This window comes from Eptesicus fuscus, chromosome 13 (genome assembly GCF_027574615.1).
Source record: "Eptesicus fuscus isolate TK198812 chromosome 13, DD_ASM_mEF_20220401, whole genome shotgun sequence".
NCBI lineage: Eukaryota > Metazoa > Chordata > Mammalia > Chiroptera > Vespertilionidae > Eptesicus > Eptesicus fuscus.
Window position 1 is genome coordinate 84,172,616 of NC_072485.1, and position 18,485 is coordinate 84,191,100.

Here is an 18,485-nt window from a genome sequence, read left to right on the forward strand (position 1 = left end):
GTCCTCACTGTCCTGGCTGGAGGTGTCAGTCACAAAGGGGTGCTGTGACCAGGACAACGTAAGCGTCCTTGGGCTGGACGCTGTGGGTGCCCCCTGGCCCCCCCGGGCTCCTGGGCTACTGGGTTAGAGACCATAAGGCCCGGCCAGTGTGGCTCAGTGGTTGAGCGTCGACCTATGAACCAGGAGGTCACAGTTCAATTCCCGGTCAGGTGGTTGTGGGGCTTGATCCCCAGTGCGGGGCGTGCAGGAGGCAGCCGGTCCGTGATTCTCTCTCATCGTTGATGTTTCCATCTCTCTCTCCCTCTCCCTTCCTCTCTGAAATCAATTAAATATTGAAAATAAATTTTAAAAAAAGAGAGACCCTAAAAGGGTCACAGTGATGGCAGGGGTGGGGTGCAATCAAGAGGAAGTGGGGTGTTACTACTTAGTGTGAGTGGGAGGAGGGGTCCCCAAGGTCTCCCCCCTCCCATCCTGCACCCCTGGCCATGAAGGTTGGTGGAAGGCCAGGGCCAGAGAGATGAAGGTCTTCATGCTTCAGCTCCCTCTGCAACGAAGACGGGGTCACGCCGCCGGAAAGGGAGTGGGGGGACCGCGAGAACGTGACCTCGGGGCCGTGCCCGGGAGGAGCAGCCATAGCTCCCGCCGAAATGTCTCTTCCTGCTGCCATACACGCTCTTACAGGGTTTTCAAAAAATACGTTTATTGATGTCAGAGAGGAAGGGAGAGGGAGAGATAGAAACCTCAATGATGAGAGAATCATGGATCGGTTGTCCTCCTGCACGCCCCCCACTGGGGATCGAGCCCACAACCCGGGCCTGTGCCTTGACGGGAATTGAACCCGGGACCCTTCAGTCCACAGGCCGACGCTCTATCCACTGAGCCAAACCGGCCAGGGCTGGCTGCCCTGTTGGGACTCCATTCCCAGCCTGCCCCACTGAGTCTGTGCGTGAGGCCGACCCCGACCCTGTCCCACCTCCATGTGGAGGGCACGGCTCACAGCTCAGTGAGGGGACGGGGCGGCCCGGCTGTGAAGCGGCATCAGTTGTCCTGGAGCAGCCGAGGGTCCCCCGAGGGTCCTCCTGGGCCCCAAAGGTCGTCCAGGTGGTGAGGGGCGGGGCTCCCCGCAGAGCGCCTGAAGAAGCCGGGCTCCTGGGGCTGGCGGCCTCGGGCTCTGAGAAGCAGAGGCGCCAGGAGGCTGTTCTGGGACCCGGAGGGGCAGGCGAGGTGCCGGGGCAGCGAGGGGACCCCCTGCCAGGAGGGACCGGGCGGGGTGAGTGGAGGATGTGGCCGGCAGGGCTGGCTGCGAGCCGAGGGGGCTGCCTGGCTGCTGGGCCTGCGTCCTCCCTGCTCCCCGTGCCTGGGGAGCCGGGGGATGCCCAGGGTCACAGGCCCTGCCCGGGGCTGTAATCTGGGGGCCGGGAGCACCCGTCACGGTGCTGGGGGCCAGGGCGCCTGTGAGGTCAGGTCTCGGTGCGGCTGGGGACCCGCAGGGGGAGGCGGTCCCTGTGCCCGCAGACGGGCCGTAGAGTGGCGTGCATGTGGGTCTGGCACCTTCCCCAACGCCCCCCCCCCCTCCTCTCTGTGTGTGGCCGTGGTCGGCAAACTGCGGCTCTCAAGCCACATGCGGCTCTTTGGCCCCTTGCGTGCGGCTCTTCCACAAAACACCACGGCCTGGGCGAGTCTGTTTTAAGAAGTGGCGTTAGAAGAAGTTTAAGTTTATGCCGAAACCGGTTTGGCTCCGTGGATAGAGCGTCGGCCTGCGGACTGAAAGTTCCCGGGTTCGATTCCGGTCAAGGGCATGTACCTTGGTTGCGGGCACATCCCCAGTAGGGAGTGTGCAGGAGGCAGCTGATCAATGTTTCTCTCCCATCCATGTTTCTAGCTCTCTATCCCTCTCCCTTTCTCTATGTAAAAAACCAATAAAATATATTTTTTTTTAAAAAAGAAGTTTAAGTTTAAAAAATTTGGCTCTCAAAAGAAATTTCAGTCGTTGTCCTGTTGATATTTGGCTCTGTTGACTAATGGGGTTTGCCGGCCAGTGCTCTGGAACCTCAGCCTGGCCCTTGGCTCTGGGGTCCATGCGGGGGGCGGGAGGGTTGGGGGGTTGGGGGGCGGGGGGTGGGGAGGGGCGGGGCGGGGTGGTTGGAGGGGTTTGGGGGGGCAGGGAGGGGAGGGGAGAGGGGGGTGGGGGGGTTGGAGGGGTTTGGGGCGGGGAGGGGCGGGGGGGCGGGGAGGGGCGGGGCGGGGGGGCCTACCGGGGCCTCAGTGCATAGGTCCCTCTTCGGTCCAAGCTGCGGCCGGAGCGGATGGCGAACCAGAGGAAGGAGCTGAGCAGCATGGCGTACACCTGGGAGGGCGGCGCCTGGGCCAGCGGCTCCCGGGAGGGGCTCCCGCCTCCCCGGGTTCCGGAGGGCCCCCCCCCCCCCCCCCCCCCCGCCCCCGTCTAGGGGAGGGAGAGAGGCGGGACCTCCACCCCAGGCCACCTGCTTGGGGTCAGCCCTGCCCTTCCCGCTGGGGTGGGAGGGGCGGTGGGGGAGGGCGCGCGGGTACCATGACGGCGAGGCCCACGCCGGTCAGGGTGGAGGCGACGTGTCCGTGTGTCCTCAGGAAGCGCCGGACGCCCTGCAGGCAGTCCTGCGGGGAGGCAGCACGGTGGCCCCACCCGCCCGCTCCTCCCTGCCAGGGGCCTGCAGTGCCCGCCGGGCCGAAGGCAAGGGCGGGCAGCGGGGTGAGGGGGAGGGGGGGCTGACTTGGTGGCTGTCTGTCTGTCTGTCCGTCTGCCCACACGTTCCCCCGACAGGGCCTCCCTGCTGTGTTGGGCCCCTCGCCCGGCCGGAGCCCCGCCCCGCTCACACTTGGTGTCGGGGTGACTCCGGTTGCCCTCGACGACGTCGGGGCCTCTGGCTCCTGGGAGCAGCCGGCACCCAGGTTTGTCCCACCCAGGAAGCCACCCCGGATCTCCGGGCGCAGCCCTGCAGCCTGGCCGGGGTGCCCCTCGGGAAACCGAACCCTAGCCCGGCCAGCGTGGCTCAGTGGTGGGCATCGACCTATGAACCAGGAGGCCACGGTTCGATTCCCGGTCAGGACATGTGGGCTCGATCCCCGTCGGGGGGCGTGCAGGAGGCAGCCGATCGGTGATCCTCCCTCATCATGGATGTTTCTATCTCTCCCTCCCCCTTCCTCTCTGACGTCAATAAAAATATATTTAAAAGAAAGAAAAGGAACCCCAATCAGCCGTCTCTCCACGAGGCCCGCTGCTCTGGGAAGGCAGCCCCGGGCAGACCGCGGTCCCGGACGCGTGCCCGCCTGCCCGCCCTCCCCGCCGGGGTGGCTCTGCGGACGGCAGGCCCAGCGCCCGTGCCCCCTCCTGTGCGGCCCCTGTCCCCACCCGGAGGCCTGAGCAACCTCTCCTTGGGGGCAGGAACCTGCCTCCCCGCTCTCAGCCCTGCCCCGCCCGGCAGGCAGCCCCTGGGGAAGGTGCTGGGGCCGACTCCCTCCCCGGCCCTGCCGTTTGCATCTTCCTGTCTGTTTCCTGGAGGGCGGCCAGGAGCCCAGCGATAGGGTGGATTTGTTTCCTGGAGGGGGCGGGGAGGGGGGGGCCGCGGGGCCGCGGGGGGGCGGTGCCAGGCCCTCTCTCGGCCTTCGGGAAGGAGGCTTCCTGCGTCTGGTCTCCCTGGAGCCTCTGCAGCCAGGTTGGCTCAGCTGGCCCTCCGGCGGGCATGCCTCCTCTGAGGCATGCCCTCGGCTCCTCCGGGGCCCTCAGGACGCCTGGTTCCCCCTCCCCCGCCCCCCGCAGGCTGACCGCCTCTGCTGTGCACCCTCAGCCCTGATCACCTCCACCCCCCGCGCCTCTGGAGGCTTCCGAGGGCGGGGTCTGGCGCCTGGCGCTGCGCCGGGCCGGGAGCCTGCCAGCTGGGAGCTGCAGGAATGAAGGCGTGATGGAGCACGGGGCTGCGTCCAGTGGAGGAGGACGGCCTGTGCGGGGTCAGGCCCGCCCAGTGCCTCCCTGCAGCCTCCTCTCCCTCCACGGCCTCCCCGAGCCCAGCAGGGGCTGGTGCCCCAGGGCCTGGGGGAGGCTAAGGGGGGGCCGAGGCACTGGTCAGGGGCTGAGCCCCCAGCGTGGGCCCTCCCCCTCACCTGTGTGGCCGCCTCCGGTCCCCGGCACAGGTCGGCCTCCGCGCTGCCCAGGAGGCCGGAAGGAGAGCTCTTCCCGCAGCACAGGAACTGCAAGGACAGACAGAGGGGCCTCAGGACCCGGGGTTCCTGTGCGAAGATGGGAAACCGAGGCACAGAGACCAACTGACGAGGCCGGGTCAGGCAGAGACCAGGACAGGGCTGGGGCGACTGCCTCTGTGGGGGGGGGGGGCAGGCACCAGGCACTGGGCAGCCTCCCCCTCCTACCCCCGCCCCCGCCTACCCAGTGGCTTCCCAGGGGTGAAGGAGGGCCCCTGACGCCACCCACCTGCCTGGTGGGCCACACCTGCCAGGGTCAGGGCCGGCCTCATGGGCTGCGGCCCTGCTCTCTTGGGCCTGCTGAGTGCCGTGCCAGCCGCGGCTTGCGACCCGCCATCACTGTGGACGGGGGCCTTGCCTTTGTTCTGGACCACGGATTCGGTGGCGGCCCCGCCCGGGCCCAGGGACCCCGACTCAGCCCCTGGCCCGGGCCGCCGGCTGGGGGCCACCTGGGGAGGCTGATGGGCCCGGGGCGCCCGCGAGGGGGCGGCCCCCCCCCCCCCCCACGCTCACCGTGTCGTGGATGGCCGCCAGCTCCTGCCGCCGGGCGCTGGACGGGCTCGTCACCGCCCGGTCATACACCAGGTCGTAGGTGTCCAGCAGGGCGTCCTCCACCTGCACCCAGAGGGTCTCCATGAGCCCCCCCCCCATCCTCCCTCCGCCAGGCGAGCTCCCCGACTCTCCTAGGTTCCCGGTCACAGTGGTTCCCCCAGAGTTCAATTGTGGGGACCTCCCCCACCCCGAGAACGCCTGTCAGAGCCACTCCTGCTCCCAGGGAGCCCTGAAGGATAAGCCAGAGACCCCAGCTCTGGGCTTGCGGAGCGTGGAGGGCCGGCCGAGGGGTGTCCACGGGCAGGGGGGCAGGCAGAGCCGGGCCTGGGCAGCGTGGCCACGCATGAGGGCGCTCTGGCCATTTCCCCAGGATGCCCGTGCCTTTCAGGAAGCCCAAGAAGCCGGGTTCCTGGCCAGGGGACGCCGCGGGCCCGCAGGGCCAGCTCCGAGCCAACCAAGGCCCTGGGGTAGAGGACAGAGGAGAAGGGTATCCAGGGACCACGGGCCTGGCCGGGCTCTGCCTTCCCCGGCACCCTGACCTCATTGCCTCCACCCACCTAACCGCCCTGTTGGGTCTTTCCCCACGCTGCCCCCCCGAACGGAATGCCTTCCCCTGGCCGTGTTACTCCTTCAGAGACACACTGGAATCTCGCCTCTTCCAGGAACACTTCCATGATTGCTCTGGGTGCTGGCCTCCTGGCCCAGGCGCGGCGTCTGAATCCCCTGCCCTCTGAGGCCTCCCTTCCATCACCGCCCTGCACCCCACGCCACACTGAGCTGGGACATGCTGACGGGTGCACGGGGTGCCCCAAAGGGCTGGGGTGAACGGAGCACCCACGCCTGCTCCGGCCACTAACACCCGCCCTTCGGAAAGGAGGTGGAGGGCTGGGGCAGCCAGCAGGCGGGCAGTGGGCTGTCTGGACCAGCGTTTCCCGAAGCCCAGTAGGAACCAGATGGACTTCTGTCCGGAACACGGCTCCGGCGCTAATTAACCTTCCTTGTGAGACACGCTCTGCGTCGTCCCAAACTCACACCCAGCCCCCGCCGGCCGTCGGGAGGGGCAGCACCCTGGGCTGGAGGGCCTGGCTGGGGGCCCTGACTCCCCTGTGTCCCAGGGAAATGAGGGTGGGGACCTGCCGGGCCACTGTGTCCTCGTGGGAGGAGCTCCTGGTGCCGATGGGCCCTGGTGGAGCTGGCCCGGGTCCGCGGGGCAGGTGGCTGTGGCCAGGAGGCCAGCTGGGACACCCTCTCCTGCTTCCCGCCCCCACCAACTGCTCTGCCCCACTAGGCCGGGGCCCCGGGGCCAGCGTGTCACGGTCACACCGCCAGGAGGGACGGCTGTGGCTGTGCTGGAACGGCCGTCCCACGTCCCCTGCCCAAGGCCCCGGGCCCGGTCGGGGGGCCAGGCTGGACTCTCCCTGCAGGCCTGGGCGTCCGCCCCCATCACTGTGTCCCGGGGGTGTGGAGGCTGCGGGTGCTGACCTCTGGGTGCTCCCGGCCAGGGCGCCTCACTTTAAGCTCATCTTCCAGAGCTCCGGGGGTGCCCTCAGGATGGGTCCTCATCTCAGATCAGGGGAGTCCACGTCCCCCCTTCCCGGCCCTGGGCCTGGGCTCGGCAGGCCTGGGCTGTGCCCCAACCCCACTGTCGGCTAAACCTGTGTGTGTGGGGGGTCCGGTGGGGTCCGGTGGGGGCTGCGGGGGGCTCTGCAGACCCGCTCACGGGGCCCACAGCCCACACGGCGGCCGGACACCCGGGAGAAGAGTGGCCTCAAGGTGAGGTGGGGGCGGGGCCGGACCCGCAGCGGAGGACGGCGCCGCTCTGCGCACTCACTCCTCCAATGAATTATTCAGCGGAGCCGCCAGTTCATCTCCCAGGCGCCTGGGGACCGCGCTGGGCTCTCTCTCAGGCTGCGGCCCTCCGCTGCGGCCGGCGTAATTAATCGCCTTCTCATTCGGCATTCATCGCACGGCCACCGTCCCCACTGGCCTCGCCAGCTCTGGGCGCCGGCCAGGCCCTTCCCCCACCCGCCAGGTCTGCAGCCTGGCTTCGGGCCACAGGAAGCCGTGGCCGCTGCCTCCTCTGTGCTGGGGTTTCCTGTCTGTAGGGTGGCCCTGCATGAGCTGGCCTGACCCTCTTTCAGGATATGTTAGGGGCCCCTAGGGGGAGGCGGGGGGGATAGGGGTTAGGGTTAGGGTTAGGGTGGTTAGGGTGGTTAGGGTTTGGGTTTAGGGTTTAGGGTTGGGGTTGGGGTTGGGGTTAGGGTTAGGGTTAGGTTAGGATTAAGGTTAGGGCTAGGGTTAGGGTTGGGTTAGGGTTAGGGTTAGGTTAGGGTGTTAGGGTTAGGGTTAGGGTTAGGGTAGGGTGTTAGGGTTAGGGTTAGGGTTGGGATTAGGGTTAGGGTTAGGTTAGGGTGTTAGGGTTAGGGTTAGGGTTAGGGTGTTTAGGGTTAGGGTTAGGGTTAGGGTTAAGGTTAGGGTTAGGTTAGGGGTTAGGGTTAGGGTTAGGGTTAGGTTAGGGTGGTTAGGGTTAGGGTTTGGGTTTGGGTTTAGGGTTAGGGTTGGGGTTGGGGTTAGGGTTAGGTTAGGATTAAGGTTAGGGTTGGGTTAGGGTTAGGGTGTTAGGGTTAGGGTTAGGGTTATGCTCAGGCTCTGGACCCCCCGGAGCAGACAGCATCCCTGCTCACAGGACCTCGTGGGCAAAGGAGTCTGGCGTGACCTCTTTGGCCTAGTCAGGCGTCCTCAAACCATGGCCCACGGGACACATGCAGGTGTTTTTGCCGTTTTGTCTTTTTACTTCAAAACAAGATATGTGCAGTGTGCACAGGAATTTGTTCATAGTTTTTTTAAAACTATGTGCAGTGTGCACAGGAATTTGTTCATAGTCCGGCCCTCCAACGGTCTGAGGGACAGTGAACTGGCCCCTGTTTAGAAGGTTTGAGGACTCCTGGCCTAGGTTGTCCCGAGGCCACGGTGCCTGCCACGTCCCTAGGTGGGGGCACAGGAGGGAGGCTCGGCCTGCGCAGGCCCTGGCTCCGAACACCACAGTCCCATACGCGGGAGGACTAATGGGGGCCCACTGAGCCCCCGCACACGCACTGGCTCACCCCCCCGCGCAGCAATGCCTCTTACATACGGACGGCCCCATCAGGTGAATGAGCCGCCCCGAGCCAGATCTCTGGCGAGGCCGAGCCGGACTCTGAAGCCAGTTCCTTCACCCAGGCCTCCTCATGCCACATGGGCCTGGACGCTCACACGGCCGCCCGGAAGGCGGGGGGGTCCATCCAACCATGGCCCCAAAGTGACCCCGCGCGTCGGTCAGAGCACGGGCCAGGCCGGGACGGTTCTGTGGGGGATGGTGGAAGGGGTGGGACAGGGAGAGGCCCAGCTGGGAGCCCTCAGCTCTCACCACCCCCTGCTCTGGCGGAGCCCCAGCTGGACGGCGGCCTGGGACCCGTCCCTGCAGCAGGGACTCCCCCGGGGCTGCAGACACGGAGTCCGGCCTGCGAGAGGAGAGGGTGGAGGGGCTGCGGCACCCCAAGAGAGCTGGGCGGGGCCCCAGGGCGCCCTGGCAGCTGTCTGGACCGGGACCACCCACGCTGTGACCCAGACCGCAGCCGGGGGGATGGGTGACGTGAGCCCCAACGCAGGTCCGAGCCAGACGGCTGGCCTGCCCCACCGAGAGCCACGGCCGCCTCTCAGGGGCTTCGAGCCCCTCCAAAAGCCGGGGAGTGTCCTTTCCCGATCTGGTCACGGGTGCGTGACCCCGAGTGATGCCGGGGGGCAGGCCGTCTGGGGAGACCCTTGGGCAGGGAAGGGAAGGAGGCGTTGACCTGGGGCAATGAGCCCTGGGCTCTGCGGGGTAAGGCCTCCCCCTCTCGGCCTGTGTCCTCCCACGCACAGACCCATGAGGGAGACAAGGCCGGTTTCTGAGGGTGAGGAGAGCAGGGACCAGAGAGGGTGGTCACACACCCAACAGCACACAGCACGAACTCCGCCCCCATCGCCTGGCAGCTGGCTCCAGTCAGGTCGGCCCGGGGCAGGGGCGAGGCCTGCACACCCCGTCTGCCCTCTGCCCAGCGCCCCGGCACCGCCCTGAAGGCCCCATCGGGAGTGCAGACCCTCAGTGCATCTTCGGGAAACCGCCTCCCCCCCAAATCCACCCCTGAGAGGGACAGCCCTCCCCCCCTCCCTTCTCCCAACTCCTGGGAGCCATCTTCCTGGGCCAGGAGGGGACAGGAATGAGGGGCCCTAGTGGGGGGGGGGTCCGAGGCCTGTACCTGCCTCCCCTCCTTCTCCTGGGAGGTGCTGCCCCCACCCCACCCCCAGGGCCCCACAGTGTCCCCCAACCGCCCGCCCATCTCAGTGACGGCTGGAAGGAGCCCTGGCCCTCCGCTCGGCGGGTGGCGAGGGGCACTCACCTGGGTGGGGTGATGCAGCCTCCAGAAGGCCCCCTGCACCAGGGCACAGAAGACCAGCGCAAAGCACAGGAAGCCCTGGGGAGAGGGGGGCACGTGGTCAGGAGCCCCTGAGCCCCGCTCCCGACGCCCGGGGCAGGCCCTTCTCGGACCCCGCTGCCATTGCTAGTGGTGGCTCCCAGGGTCTGTCACTGGCAGTGCCCCCCCCCCCACCTCCTGGCCCAAGGACGGAGGGGATCCCTGGCCTGACAGACCCCGCCCACTGCGACTGCCCCGGGAGGGCCCTGACCCTGACCCTGACCCTGACCCTGACCCTGACCCTGACCCTGACCCTAACCCTAACCCTGACCCTAACCCTAATCCTAACCCTAACCCTGGGCCTGGGCCTGGGAGGAGGTGCCCCTCGCCGTGGCCGGGCCTCAGCAGGGACAGCTGGCTTATCTTTTGTTTGTTTGTTTGTTTAAATATATCTTTATTGATTTCAGAGAGGAAGGGACAGGGAGAGGGAGAGAGAGACATCAATGATGAGAGTCATGGATCAGCTGCCTCCTGCACACCCCACCCTGGGGATTGGAACCCGCAACCTGGGCACGCGCCCTGACGGGGAATCGAACCGTGACCTCCTGGTTCATGGGTCAAGGCTCAGCCCCCGAGCCCCGCCAGCCGGGTGGTTGTTTTTGGAAACCTCTGCAGCTGGGCTCCCCGGGCCGCAACCCTCAGGTGCGGGCAGCTCGGGCCAGGGGGGCCCACCCAGGTCACACCCTCCCTTCGTCACACCCTGCTCCTCCCCGTGGCCATGGGCCCGGGCCCCGCACTCTCACCCCGGCCCGGACCCCCGTGTTGGAGGAGAACTGGGCCCAGCCACGCCGCCTCCCTCTCTGCCCCTCTCTGGGGTCAGGCCTCTGAGCGTGCAGAAGCCACTGCCCATCGGGGACCCCCCCTGACAACGCACTGGTGCCCTGAGCCCTTTGGGGGGCCGTGCAGAGGGTCACCACAGGCTCGGCCCGGCCGGTCCGGCCACGGACCACACACACCGTGTCTGCAGGTCCGCAGGCCCCAGCAGCACCCGGCACCCCTCCCCCACCCCGAGGGAGGGCGCACGGAGTGGCTGCCTGGGCTGACGGCATCCCCCTCCCTCCGGGACGGCCCACAGCCGGGCACCCTGCGCCTCGCGTGGGGGAGACACCCGGGAGCCCTTGCCAATCGACTAGAGAGGTGCCTGCCGATGCAGACAGACACACAGACACCGGCCAGGCCAGGCGGGCAGAGAAATGGCTCGTGTGTGTGTGCGTGTGCGTGTGTGTGTGTGTGTGCGTGTGCGTGTGTGTGTGTGCGTGTGCGTTGGGGGGTGGCTCTGTGAGAGGGTGGACCACCCACCAGCCCCCAAACTCTAGTGTGGGCGCAGGGCCCCACCTGCCCTGATGTAGACAGCCCCCCCTCTTCCCTGCGTCTCAGGCGGCCTTGAGGGCCCCTCCTCCTTCCTCCCCTCCCTCTCCCCCCCATTCTCCTCTCTCCTCCCCGCTTCTCTCTCCTCTCCCTTCCTCTCCCTCCCTCTCTTCCTCTCTCTCCTTCCTCCTCCTCTTCCTCCCTCCTCCCCATCTCCCTCCTTCCCTCTCCTCTCTCCTCTTCCTCCCGCCCCCTCCTCCTCCTCTCTCTGCCGCCGCCTCCTCCGCCCTGGCTGGCTGAGGGCTGCCTTCTCCATCTGGAACCCATCGCTCCAGGCTGCCTCCCAGGCTAGGGGCCCCGAGCCAGCTCAGGGCAGCGGCATTTCCTCCAAGCGAGCATCCCCCACCCACGGCTCCCGCCACCCTGCCGAAGGGGCTGTGGGCCGAGGATGGGCCATGGACCCCCGAGGCCTCCCCAGGGCTCGGGCTGCTGGTGTGGCCAGGGTGTCCTCCTCCTCGTTCTGAACAAAAACCCGAAACACATGGACACGGCTCCCTCCGGCCATTCGCAGACGCTGGGCTCAGCCTGCAGGCTCGCGCGCTTCCTGTCCCGGAGGCCGCTCTGGGGAGAGGCCGGGGGCGGGGGCCGGAAGGGGGGGCCGCCGGGCGCCTGTCACTTTGGGAAAGATCTCCCCGTCCCCAGCTGCTTCATATGTGCTCACACGCACACGCGCGCGCACACACACACACACACACACACGCCAGACACAACACGCACACACACGCCAGACACAACACGCACATGCACGCAGGCAGCTTAGTGAGCAGGTATCTGAGAGCCAGGGGGTCCAGCACCCACAGGCCAGACTGGGGGCCGTGGGCAGGGACGGGACACCCCCCCCCCCCCCGGAACAGCCCTGCTGCCGTCCCAGGTGCTGCCTGAACCCCTGCCCGCAGAGGTCAGGGGTCAGGGGAGCTGGGAAAACCCTGGTGCCTGGCTGAGCTAAGAACAGGCCTGAGCTCTCCAGACAAGAAACCTGGTTTGCTGCCTTAAGCCAGCACCACGTCGCCCCCTGGTGGACGCTGCTGGCCTCTGCAGGCCTCCTCCCCAGGACTCCACAAGGGCTCTGCCCCCTGCGGGCAGCCTGCCCTACTGTGCGCCCTGCTGGCTGGCCCCTCACCTGAGGGCTCCCCTCTGGGGGGACAGGCCACGGCCCGGTTGGCTTCCCTCCCCCAAGCACCTGGCTCAGCGATTAGGTCAGCGATTTTCAACCTCTCTCACCTCATGGCACATAAAATAATAAAATTCTGCGGCACACCAAAAAATATTATACATTTTGCCGATCTGACAAGAAATATAAAGGTATAATTCTGACTCATTCACACCTGATGGCTATTGTTGTGTTGGCCATTGTCTTTGTTTTTAACTAGGTGTACTGGTTAATAATGTGGATACCGGTTAATAATGTGGATTTTGTAATCAAAGAAAACACGATAATTTCAAGAGGAACATCAAAGTGCTTTGTTTAGCCCTAACCGGTTTGGCTCAGTGGATAGAGCGTCGGCCTTCAGACTGAAAGGTCCCAGGTTCGATTCGGTCAAGGGCATGTACCTTGGTTGTGGGCACATCCCCAGTGGGGGGTGTGCAGGAGGCAGCTGATGGATGTTTCTCTCTCATTGATGTTTCTAACTCTCTATCCCTCTCCCCTCCTCTCTGTAAAAAAATCAATAAAATATATTTTTTAAAAAGTGCTTTGTTCACAGTAATGTTCATTGCTAGCTACACATTTCCCCATCTTTCAGGTAATTTGTGGGTACCGTCCCAATAGAACTTTTCTTGTTTTGAGGCAGACCATTCAGAGACCCCATTGTCCACGTCTTCGTCCGTCTTGAAGTGCTGCTCAGAAAGTGCGTGTGCCATCGATCGGAACACGTGGTCGTCTGAAGGAGCAAGGTCTGGTGAATACGGCGGGTGGGTTCATACTTCCCAGGCAAGATCCTTTAACGTGTCTGTAACTGGTTTTGAAGGGTGTGATGGTGCGTCATCATGAAGCAAAATCACTTTGCCGTGTCTTCTGGCCCATTCTGGTGGTTTTATGAACAAAGCGTGGTTCAGATTGATTATTTGTTGTCGGTAGCGATCAGTATTAACCATTTCACCTGGTTTTAGAAGCTCATAGTACACCACACCTTCCTGATCCCACCAAACGCAGATCATTGTCTTCTGTCCGAAGCGATTTGGCCTTGCAGTCGATGTTGATGGTTGACCTGGATCAACCCATGATTTTGTGCATTTGGGATTCTCCAAATAAATCCACTTTTCATCGCCAGTCACAATTCGATGCAAAAAAGACTTACTTTCGTGCCATTGAAGCAACATTTTACTGATGACTTTTCGGTTTTCCATTTGTCTTTCATTCAGTTGATGTGGCACCCATTTTCCTTCCTTTAAAATCCTTCCCATTGCTTGTAAACGATCGGAAATTGTTTGCTGAGCAACGTTTAATCTTTCTGCAAGTTGTTTTTGAGTTTGACACGCATCTTCATCCAGTAACGCTTGTCATTGTTGGTCTTCAAACTTTTTCGGTTGACCTGGACGTTCTTTGTCTTTCACATCAAAATCATCACCTTTAAAGCGTTTATTAAACCAGCGTTCACAAGGATCTTGAGATGGAGTATGTTCACCATAAGCTTCCCGAAGCTTTCAGCAGCACTTTTCTTCAAAATAATTAATTAGAACTTCCCGCAAATGCTCTTTTTTTGGCACAAAATTCAACATTTTTAAGCGTAAAAATATCTATGATGTTAACACCTTCAGAAAATTTGACATATGAAGTTTTGAAGCTTCTTGTCAATCCAACAAAATAGCACACATATCAAATCACATATATATCAACATATGTGTAACCCCATCGATTGAAAAAAATCCGCATTATTAACCGGTATACCTAGTAAATATATATATTTTTATTGATTTCAGAGAGGAAGGGAGAGAGAGATAGAGATAGAAACATCAGTGATGAGAGAGAATCATCGAGCGGCTGCCTCCTGCACGTCCCCTACTGGGGGGTGATCGAGCCCGCAACCCAGGCATGTGCCCTTGGCCGGAATCGAACCCGGGACCCTTTAGTCCACAGGCCGACGCTCCATCCACCGGCTCGGGTGCCATTGTCATTTTTATTTTTTATTTGACAACCTTAGGGACAGAGGTCGGTGCCCCTAGTAGCCAGATGTGGCATTCTTAAATTTCTTGCTGGGCACCGGGTGCCACAGGTTGAAAATCGCTGCCCTGGGCTCTGCATGGGCTGCAGTCAGGGCGGACACCCAGCCGGCCCTGCCCGGCCCTGCCCTGCCCGTGGGGGCTGGTGGGGCTGGGGCCGCAGCTCCAGGGGGTGACCCTGTCCCTGCCCTTGGAGAAGGTTACGACCAGGGGTCACTCAACAAACATGGATGGCACAGGCGGGGCAAGAACCCGGACAGCCCTGGGGCTCCGACCCGCCTGGGGAAGCCCAGCCCCTCTCCCCGCTGGCTTCCACAGCAAAGCAGGGGCCTCCTGGCTGGAATAGGGGGGCCTGGACCCCATACACCCCGAGCACTGAACACGCGCCAGGTGGTATCTGGGGGAGCGGGGGAGAGAGGGGGAACCTGAGCTGGCACAGGTCTGTGGGGACCCGGGTGGGCAGGTTTGGGGACAACGCAGGCCGCTGCTGTGGGGCCTTGGGGGCTGGGGAGGCCCCGTGGACAGCTGCACAGGGCGGTGTGGGGCTCAGGAGGAGCCGGGGTGCAGGCCACCTGGGGCGACTGCTCAGACCCAGGCCTCAGGTGATGGCCGGGCAGGGGCGCCGTTTGCTGCCTCTTCTACCCGGAGAGGAACCGGCCTGTCTCCGAACCGGACTCTCCCCGGCCTTCGAGAAAGGCGCCCGGAACTGGGAGGCCAACGCTGCTTCTCATGGGCCAGGTGGTTCCCTGAAGGAGGGGGGAGAGGGGGGCTGGCCCACGGAGGGGGACCCTGACTGGTTTGGGTGGAGGGGCGCTTCTTGGCCTGGGCAGAGGGGCCCTGGCTGTGGTCTAGGGGGCGGGGCCTGCCTGGTGTCCAGGGGGAGGGGCCTGCCTGGTGTCCAGGGGGAGGGGCCCTGGGGGGCTCACATCCCTCCAGTCTCTGTTTCTGTCAGGCCCCTGTGAGGAGAGGCAGGCTCCCCGGCCTTACAGTCCTGACATTCTGGATTCCGTCCTGGGGGGTGGGGGCTGGGGGCGGGGCATGGAGGACTCACCCCGGCCATGAGGCCCCCGGCCTCCCGCACAGTGGCTGCGGCGCTCAGCACAGCCCCCAGGGCGAGGAGCCCGGCCAGGCTGATCCCTGCGAAGAAGGCTGGGTGCAGAGAGGAGGGTCAGGGTGCCCCGGCACAGAGCCTGGTGTGAAATCCACCCGAAGTGGGGGGGGGGGGTGCTGCTGGACTTGGGGAGCCATGTCTCCCTATCAGGCAGGGCCGTGCCTCCTGCCACAACCCCGTCTCCACACTCAGCAGGGCCCAAGGGAGGGAGGAGGCCCTGCCCCCACTCCGCTTCCTGCCCTCCTGGCTGGAGCCTCTGGAGCCACATGCACGCCCCCCCCCCCTCCGCCGCCCGAGCAGCAGGTGGCCACGTGGGGCTGCCCGCTTATCAGTCCAGACCCAGGCTTCCTGCAAGGAGGCTGGGGTTCAGGGTTGAGGCTAAAACGTGGGGCCCGGGGGCACAGGCCTGGGGCTGAGGCCGTCACCAGCCCGGGGGCCTCAGTGTCCCCCACCCCCTCCTGGGTGCTTTCACCTCAGGTCAAGCCCTGGAGGGACCCTGTCCCTGGGAGCTGCTCAAGGCCCCCCCAGGGCTGAGCCCCCCTTTGCGGGGACACCCGCTCCGGGTCACTGCGGCCGGTCCCGCTGCCTGTCCCAGTCCCGCCCCCCTGGCCTCACTTACCCCAGCGGTGCAGGGCCGGGTAGGGGGACCCCTCCGGGGACACACGGCTGAAGACGGCAAAGTGGGCTCCGAAGTAGGTGAGAGCCGCCATGGTGGCCACGAGGAGGCCCAGCAGCTGTGGGGGCAGAGCCAGCCTCCTGGTCTCATCGGAGAGGCTCAGCTCCGGGTGCTCCCCTGGGTGGTCTCAGGGAGGCCTTTGCCCAGATTCCCCCGACACACACAGACCCCCCGACACACACAGACCCCCCGACACACACAGGTGCCCCCGACACACACAGATACCCCCTGACACACACACCCCAACACACACTCACACAGACCCCCCGACACACACAGACCCCCCGGCACACACAGATACCCCCGGCACAGGCACCCAAACACACTCACACAGACCCCCCGACACACACACACTCACACAGACCCCCTGACACACACAGATACCCCCGACACACACAGGTGCCCCCAGCACAGGCACCCCAACACACACTCACACAGACCCCCCGACACACACAGATACCCCCTGACACACACACCCCAACACACACTCACACAGACCCCCCGGCACACACAGATACCCCCGACACAGGCACCCCAACACACACTCACACAGACCCCCCGACACACACAGATGCCCCCGGCACACGCACCCCAACACACACTCACACAGACCCCCCGACACACACAGATTCCCCCGACACAGGCACCCCAACACACACTCACACAGACCCCCCGACACACACAGACCCCCTGACACACACACCCCAACACACACTCACACTCCCCCCTCCCCCCCCAAAGACACAACCAGGGACCTTGGCTCACTCTGCACAGGGGGAAGTGGGCCCCCCAGCCCCGGTCCCCCCTGTGACAGCAACCCCCAGGCGTCACTCCCCCCCCCCCCCCCAGTGCACCCGCCACCCCCAGTGCACCCGCCACCCCAGGCTCCTGCAGGCGTCGGGCTGTCCGGTGGGGGGCAGACACCACTCACAGGCACCCACCCCAAAGGTCACTCCTGGGCGCCCACCACCAGGGACCAGGAGCGTGTCCACGGGGCTGGTGTGTGGGGAGCCACCGTGCTGGAGGCCCCGTCACACGGTCCCACCCTCTCCCCTGAGCCCCCCCCCCCCCCCCACCCAACCGGCCTGTTACCAGGACAAAGAGGCTGGTGACCAGCATCTGGCATTTGGCCACCCTGACTCGACTCCGAGGGCCCATGGTGGTCGCCTCTCCTCTCCTCCCGTCCTCCTCTCCCCTCCCCTCCCCTCCCCTCCCTCCCCCCCTTTCCTCTCTCCCCTCCCCTCCCCTCCCCTCCCCTCCTCTGCCTTCCCCCTGGGGTTTCAGCTGGGCGGGATCTCAGACGCAGCTGCCCTCCCAGGAGGTGGACGGTGCCCGCCCATCTGTCAACACACCCTGAGGACTGAGCGGGTGCCCGGAAGGAAGGGCGGGCAGGAAGGGGAGTGGCGGCGGCCGGCTCTGCCACCCTCCTGCCCCGGCCCTGGCCCAGGGCACCAGGGCATTGTAGGCCTCAGAGGCCCGGCCCAGCAGGAGGAGGTGGGTGAGTAGGCGAGTGCGCCCGGGTGGGGGTGAGCTCCCCGTCGCGGGAGTGTGCGAGCAGAGCCCGGCCCTCCCGGTGAGTCCTACCCGGCTCGGTCCTGGGGCCTCTGGGGGGGCCTGGGGCAGGCCTAGTGGGGCCCCCACCCTGGAGGAGCTGTCTGCGGTGACATTTGTCACAAGGACATTTCCGAAAAGGGAACTCGGTTTGCGAGGCCTCAGAGGCAGGATGGGTACCTTGGAGCAGAGCCGTCCTGAGGGCACGTGGGGGGCTGACTCGTACCCACCTGGGCCTCCGATGGAACCCCAGGAAGGGCCGTGCTGAGTGGGCCGCTGGGGCCACATGGGGGGGGGACACGCGGTGAAGCCACCATCTGGGCCCAGGCCTGGCGGGTTTGCAGGAGGGCCGTCGCAGTGGGGGGTGGCCGCCGTGGGGGATGGCTGCCGTGGGGGATGGCCGCCGTGGGGAGGGGGCCGCCAGGGGTGATGGCCGCCGTGGGGGGTGGCCGCCATGGGGGATGGCCGCTGTGGGTGATGGCCGCCGTGGGGGATGGCCGCCATGGGGGATGGCCGCCGTGGGGGATGGCCGCCGTGGGGGATGGCCGCCGTGGGGGGTGGCCACAGTGGGGAGGGGGCCGCCGTGGGGAGGGGGCCGCCATGGGTGATGGCCGCCGTGGGGAGGGGGCCGCCATGGGTGATGGCCGCCGTGGGGGATGGCCGCCGTGGGGAGGGGGCCGCCATGGGTGATGGCCGCCGTGGGGAGGGGGCCGCATGGGGGGTGGCCGCCGTGGGGAGGGGGCCGCATGGGGGGTGTGGCCGCCTGTGGCTCTGGGGCTGGAGCTCTCTCCTGCGTCGGGCACTGTGGGGAGGCACGAGGGGATCCCCCGCCATGGGCCTGTGGTGTCGCCCCAGGGGGCACCCGGGCGTGGCCCAGGCTGGGCGCGGCTGTGACCGGAGGGTGCATCAGGGCGTGGGCGGTGGGGCTGGGCCTGAGCCCTCTCCCCGGGGACGAGCCACGGGCACGGGTCTGCCCACTGGTACTTCGGGAGGAGAGCAGTGCGGCCCACGGAGTCTGCGCCGAGTCTGGAGAAAAACGTTGGGAGTGAGAGCCGGGCCTGGGCCCTGACCTGCCTCTGCTGAGCACCTACTGTGTGCTGAGCACCTACTGTGTGCTGAGCACCTACTGTGTGCTCGGCACTTTGCAAAGATGACCTCCCAGTGTCCTCCCAAGTGGCACCAACCCCCCTGTGGGCAGAGAGCCAGGCTCCCCCAGTGACCGGCCACGTGGGAACTGACCAGGCCTCTGACCACGGCCCCTTTCCGTGCCCACTGGCAGATCCCAGGTACCAGCCATCTGTTCTCTGGGCTGAGCCGCGCCCTCCCTCCCCGACACCCGCTC

At 65.3% G+C, this 18,485-nt stretch overlaps 1 protein-coding gene across 1 annotated transcript; it reads right to left on the reverse strand.

Moving 5' to 3' along the window:
• Positions 1-722: 722 nt before the first annotated feature.
• Positions 723-16,754, reverse strand: TSPAN32 (tetraspanin 32). The gene is made up of 9 exons (XM_054725852.1): positions 16,685-16,754; positions 15,536-15,650; positions 14,857-14,954; positions 9,204-9,278; positions 4,747-4,848; positions 4,138-4,224; positions 2,551-2,634; positions 2,256-2,347; positions 723-1,171 (listed from the first exon to the last, which is right to left on the reverse strand). Exons 1-9 carry the CDS (start codon positions 16,748-16,750, stop codon positions 1,039-1,041), a joined length of 852 nt encoding a protein of 283 aa, XP_054581827.1. The 5' UTR covers positions 16,751-16,754; the 3' UTR covers positions 723-1,038.
• Positions 16,755-18,485: the final 1,731 nt, after the last annotated feature.

Coding starts and splice junctions, on each gene's coding strand:
- TSPAN32 (XM_054725852.1), bottom strand. CDS start 16,750: ATGGGCCCTCGGAGTCGAGTCAGGGTGGCCAAATGCCAGATGCTGGTC. Junction 15,651..16,684: donor TCACCAGCCTCTTTGTCCTG/GTAACAGGCCGG, acceptor CTGCCCCCACAG/CTGCTGGGCCTCCTCGTGGC. Junction 4,225..4,746: donor TGGCGGCCATCCACGACACG/GTGAGCGTGGGG, acceptor CTGTCCTTGCAG/TTCCTGTGCTGCGGGAAGAG.